The sequence below is a fragment of the Heloderma suspectum genome, chromosome 2 (assembly GCF_057233095.1).
Source record: "Heloderma suspectum isolate Gila_16-S chromosome 2, 16-S_ref, whole genome shotgun sequence".
NCBI lineage: Eukaryota > Metazoa > Chordata > Lepidosauria > Squamata > Helodermatidae > Heloderma > Heloderma suspectum.
The window spans coordinates 200,197,908-200,203,907 of record NC_139459.1 but is presented as its reverse complement, the minus strand read 5'-3'; the positions used below and the strand labels follow the sequence as shown (position 1 = coordinate 200,203,907).

Below are 6,000 nucleotides of genomic sequence, written 5' to 3'. Positions count from 1 at the left end.
TCTGGAATTCTCTTGCTTTCTCCATGATGCAGTGAATGTTGGCGATTTGATCTCCAGTTCCTCTGCCTCTTCGAAACCCAGCTTGTACTTCCGGTAGTTCTCGGTTCGCATACTGCTGAAGCCTAGCTTGTAGGATTTTGAGCATCACCTTGCTGGCATGTGAAATGAGTGTAATTGTACGGTAGTTTGAACGCTCTTTGGCATTGCCCTTCGTTGGAATTGGAATTTAAACTGACCTTTTCCAGTCTTCCCGATAATCAAGGATAGAATCGGGCTGCATCACGCGTAATTGCTGCGTAGATGTGTCCTGACGATCTTTTCTTGCCCGAAGCGAGAAGACCTGCAGTTCTTCTGTGAGCCGCACGGAGGCAGGAGATGGAACCCAGCGACGGTCTAGGCGGAAGGAAAAGGCGGTGACGTCCGGGCTTAGCCGTGCCCGGCTACCGGAAGCAGAGGTGGGGCTTCCCCATGTGCGTGGATTGTTCGGCGTAGGGGTCTGCTGAGCGCTTCTCCCGGTCATGGCGGAGAGGATTGAGCAACGCATCGAAGACCGGATCCCCGAGCTAGAGCAGCTGGAGAGAGTCGGACTCTTTACTCGCAAGGAGATCAGGTGAGTGGGGTTTGGGCGTTGTCTACTGGGTTAAGGCTCCCACGAGATCCAGAGAACGGGAATGACCGTAGTGGTTAGGATGCAAGCAGGAGTAGCGCCGGTTTTGATGGGAGCTGGGAGGGAAGACAGCTCGTTTATTGGGGATCGGGAGTAAAACTGGTGGTGGTGGTGGAGAGTTCCCTTGCACTGTCAACTTCGCCTCAGAAACGAACTTCTTGAAACCACTACTAGAGATATGCAGGACGATGCTTTTAATTAAACCGGAATGTTAAAGAACAATTATATCCTCTAGTTCCAGTCTCTCAGTTATTAACTCTGATTGGAATCTCGACTGCACACCTCCCAAACCTGATGCAGTTGGTATTTGTCTTGCTGTGATTTGGCTTGCATGTGAATAAGGTGCTATCAAACACTTGATTTTACATAATAGCTTCTAACTATGTTGTAACTAATGGCCTTAGTTTAATTGGTTTATCGCATAAGTAAAGGATGGTCCAGTTAAACCTTCGCAAAGCCATAGCATGATTCAGTTTCTTCTCAGTGTACGCTGCTGTTGGAAGGAATCCTAACTGCAAGCTAGAACCACAACATTCTGTAGATAGAATAGCCTTTTGCAGGAAATTGCATTAGGAAAACTATATTGCATTGTAGCCCATAATCAAATTCTGTTAAAACTTTGTATTGAAGCCATTCCTTAAGCAGAGATGCAGGAGATAATTTTCTGTGTACAGTCTGTTCATACTTGAGTCTGAGCTTTCAGGTAAATTTGAATTGACCGTTGAAATGATTTCGGACATTAGTTGAAAATCACAATGTACAGATACTTGAAGCTGGTTACAATTGCTGATTGCCTAAGTCCTGAACACAGTGGGACAAATGTCCAAGTCAACACTTATAGGATTGTGCTGCATATATAGCAGTATCCCGAGAATCTGATTTGATAATGTTGCTAGACTTCTTGAATATGGGAAAATGCTTACAAATATGGAGGTAGTGTCTAGCAAAAGTGATGAAGCCAAACTATAAGAAGCCAGGGATTGTGGTTAGGAAATGGGGATTTGCATGGAATATATGTTTTTTCTGGTCTTCCCCATCACTCAAACACACCTTCTGTCCCAATGTATAACATATCCTTCTTTTTCTTCTAATCCAACTATTTCCCATCCCAAACTTGCAAATTCTGAAAGCAGAACTATATTCCGCGAGTAGAATTAATCATACAGGTTCAGTTAAGCTCTTATAAATGCACATAATTTATGTATTTTATTTTGTCGGAATTTTTTAGTAGTACAAAAATCTCGAAGTCTGAATGTTGTGTCTAGCACTGGGAAAAGTGGTTGAATTGAAGATCTAGATCAGCACAGAGAAGGAAATAAATCTGAATACTTTAAAATACTGGCCATCATTTGATTCTTAATGCTGCATCATATGTTATTATATTCTGCAGCTTATTATTGATTAAGCTTGTTTTTGTTTGTCTCATGAATCACCCTAAGAACATTTTGTTATAGGGCAGCCTATAAACATTGGGAGGGTGCAATCCTATGGGGGTAGGCGGCCACCTCTAAACTCAGAGGCGACTGCCTGTCCAATGCAGGGCTGGTGGAGTGCGGAGTTTAATAAATATTACTATAGAAGAATGTATGCCAAAATTTAGCCCATGGGTCTCTTTAAGAAATGGTGTGCTACTAATGTGTTGAAGGGATGCTGCCTTTTTTACATGTCTGCAGGGCAGTTATTAAGAAGACCTCAGCCCTTGAATATAAAATACAACGGAGAGCACTTCATAAGGAAGATTTTATCAGTTACATTCAGGTAGCTTTCTTAAGCAGATTTATTTTCTGTATGTTTTCCACTTTTCATCTTAATTTGTGTTTCCTCATACAGGAATTGCCTTATCTTTTGTTTTTCTTAAATGTAAATCAATAACATAATGCAAGAAAATATTTATTGGTGGCTAATGCACAGTCTGATATATTTCTAGGTTCTGATATATCTCTTAACTCTGTTACATCTTGCCATTAAGATGTGATGATTATAGCTGTGCTTAACTATGCTGCAGCAAATTTCTTCATTTCCAGGGCAGTTGTAAAGATGTAGAGGATCTCTCATAAGGAAGCCGCCTTAGACCAAATCACACCATTATCATCTTGCTCGGTATTGTCTGCACCCACTTTTCCCAAACACATCTGGAGGGCACCAGGTTGTGAAGGGCTAGTCTACGCTGATTGGCAGCAGTTCTCCAGGCTTTCATTTCAGTCTTTCTCCCACCTTATCTGGAGGTAGTAGGAGCTGAACCTGGGACTCTGCATGCAAAGCAAGTGCTCTATCTCTGAGCAATCCTAATAGAATAGCCCGTATAATGGGATACTAGAATGGCTAAAGTACATTGTGCTGAAGGTGCTCATAGGAAAAGGAAAATGTTTATTGAAATACATCTGGGTGCCTCCAACCCACCATGCCACTCACTGATGGATGTCAGTGAGGTCATTCTGGGGGGGAAGGAGCCAAATGACAGCCCTAGCCAGGCCAATAGAGGGGTTTTACGGTCTCCCTCCTCTCTCTCTCTGAAGCATCCAGATAGAATGGCTGGTGGTGGAGGCACTTCTAGGAGGGGAGGTCAAATAGGTAATGTGGGTAATACACAGCTTCTTCAAGCTTTGGTAAAAGCTGTAGTGATGAAATTAGTTATATGATTATGTGTGACCTGCAACAAAATGTTTCTGCCCAGTGTGCCAGCCTTGGCATCTTTCAGGATACTCTGTTCCGCCACTGCCCTGTTTTCCATCCATCCCAACAACAGATGGTCAGCTTTCTGTGGCCAATGAGTATGCTCAGTCTTCATTGGGTGGTGGGGGCAGGGGCCCTTTAGGGGCTATTTTCTAAAGGGTTTTTAAAAAACTTTTGCAAACCTTGGGATTTCCCTGAGCATGCTGATAGTTCTCTCTTGTGTATAGATGGTGCTGTTTTGATTCCATTAGGGTTGACATTCATAAAATGAGATTACTGTTAGTATATGGGATGACTGGAAATTGCAGTAATTCCATGTTGGGTTCTTGATTAAGGGCACAATCCTATGCATGTTTAAACAGAAAAAAATAGCTTACCACTCCCAGCATGCCCCAGCCAGCTGTGCTGGCTGTGGCATGCTGGTACGGGTAGGCCTTTTTTCTGTCTAGCCATGCATAGGGTTGCGCCTTATTTCACTGTATTGCAGGCAGGTTGCCTTACTTAAAGTTGTTGTCCTATATTTGTATAAATGATAAATGCATGGCTTGGCTTCACTGGCCTAATCAGTTTGGCCATCCTTAAGGTATTGTTTATCTTCTACATATTTTTCTTTACCAGTATGAAATCAATCTATTAGAACTGATAAAGAAAAGAAGATCGGTAAGTTATTGTTATTATTATTTACAACATTTATATACCGCTCCATATATAGAACAGATTTCAGAGCAGTAAACAAATTGAAAAATAACTGAAAACCTGAAGAGGTTCTTACGGAAGTTTCAAGGACTGCAAAGTTGACCATTGTGTTTTTCTTCCCTTAGCGAATTGGTTACTCATTTAAGAAAGATGAGATTGAGTACTCGATTGTGCAGAGAATACATGGCATTTTCAAACGTGCGACAACAAAATGGAAAGTAAGCCTATTTTGTTCTATAGAACTTGGCAGTTTTGTATAACCTCTTGTGTAACATATTAATAAAATAAATAAATGGAAGCATCTTAATTTGTGTTGGCATCTGGTTCCTACATCCAGAACTAGCATGTCATTTAGTTCCTGAAAAGTGGATTTCTTGCTTCATTAACAAAATAAATCCCATAGGATCGCCTAAGAACTGGTTTAGTTACCTCGGTATCAAGCTTTATATCAGGGGGCGCAGAACTTGTAGCCCTCCGGCTGTGGTTGGATGCCAATTTCTATCAGTCCCAGCCAGCATGGCCAGTTGTCAAGGGTGAAGGGATTTGTAATCCAACAATATCCGGAGGGCCACACATTCCCCACCCCTGCTTTAAATGATCAGATGTAGGGAGATGTTGTGTGAGGTACTGCTTCTCATCCAGCAAGCACTGTGAAATTAGAGGATGCCCATGAGATGTTATATGCTCTCAATGCATTATTGGTTGTGGTGGTGAGAGAGGCGTTGGAAGGGAAGCCTCAGGGATGCTGCAGTTTCTGTATAGATTTTATATATTCCTAAATATTTCTAGGAATTAGCATGTGTACCTTGCAACACATAATCAGGGATCTGATTCCAAAATGTGAATTCCCTAAAACCAAAATGGCATGAGGCTGTTATTTTAATTGCCACTGGCCACTGCAAAACACTGACCTGGCAGGTAAGGACTAACCATTGGTCAATTAACCGATGGATTGTTGGGGATGTGTAGGAGTGAGTGAGGGCATTTCCTCGTGAACCACTTGACGCTTCCGCTTTACATCCTGTTTATCAAACAATCCAGGAACACCACGTTCATGGATTGTTTGCTGTGACATATGAACCCAGCACTCTGGGCAGTTAAGGGAGAAACAACCCAGCGTTTTAACCCAACAACAAACCTTTGTTCCTGGATTGTTTTGTAATCGGAACAGAGCAGAAGCAGTGAGCAGTTACAAGGCCGCACACTTACCCGCTCTTGCACAGTCCCCAAAACCCATGGGTTAAACAACCCGTGTATTGTTGTTACATGTGAATCAGGTTAGTGTGTCAGTGTGCTGCAGTGAATAGAATTCTGGATGTGGGCTTGGGAGGTGTAGGTTCAGTTTTTTACTTACATTGTTGTAGTGCGATTCATCTTTTGGGCTCAGTTTTCTTTCCTGTTAATTGTGAATAAAGGTGACTTAACTGCAGGATTATCATGAGGATGAGACTATTAGTGTTATGTGCAAATATTTACAGTCTTATCTAAATGAGGACAATGATGAAGGTTAAGAAATAGCCTGAAGAAGAGCAACAGTATGGGAGTGGGGTTTCCATGACCCTCTCATTGGCTCTTAGACCCTGTTCTTTGTACCTTTGCTGGTCCAATTGATGCTTGCCCTGCTGAATCTCTTCAATCTTTTACTGTTTAATTGCAGACATTTCACTATTGCAATTAATAAACCCTCTGTAAATACTGCATTTTGCCCTGAATGTGTTGAGTGTGCTTGATAACTGGGTACACTTGGCCCTGTGGGTTATTTTCTTTGATAATTTACAGGAAGCCTTTTACTCAGGAAGGATAAGGAGAGAATATAGCGGAAAACAAGAGCTTGTAGCAAGGTTTTCCAAGTGGACCGCCCCAAAGTTTAGGAACTAAATCCACTTGAGCATGTTTTGGAAGATCCTTATGTTTGGGTTTGTCTTGTGGGGCTGAGGCGAAGATCAAATGATAATGGGTATTAA

The 6,000-nt window shown here is 42.1% G+C and overlaps 1 protein-coding gene across 1 annotated transcript in view; it reads left to right on the top strand.

The window, feature by feature from the left end:
* The first annotated feature begins 442 nt into the window (after positions 1–442).
* Positions 443–6,000, top strand: part of UTP6 (UTP6 small subunit processome component) — a 24,448-nt gene continuing 18,890 nt past the window's right edge. Inside the window, exons 1-4 of the mRNA XM_084837252.1 lie at positions 443–610; positions 2,341–2,425; positions 3,959–4,000; positions 4,162–4,254. Of these exons, the coding sequence (XP_084693378.1) occupies positions 519–610; positions 2,341–2,425; positions 3,959–4,000; positions 4,162–4,254 (312 nt within the window). The 5' untranslated portion in view covers positions 443–518. The remainder of the gene's footprint in view (positions 611–2,340; positions 2,426–3,958; positions 4,001–4,161; positions 4,255–6,000) is intronic.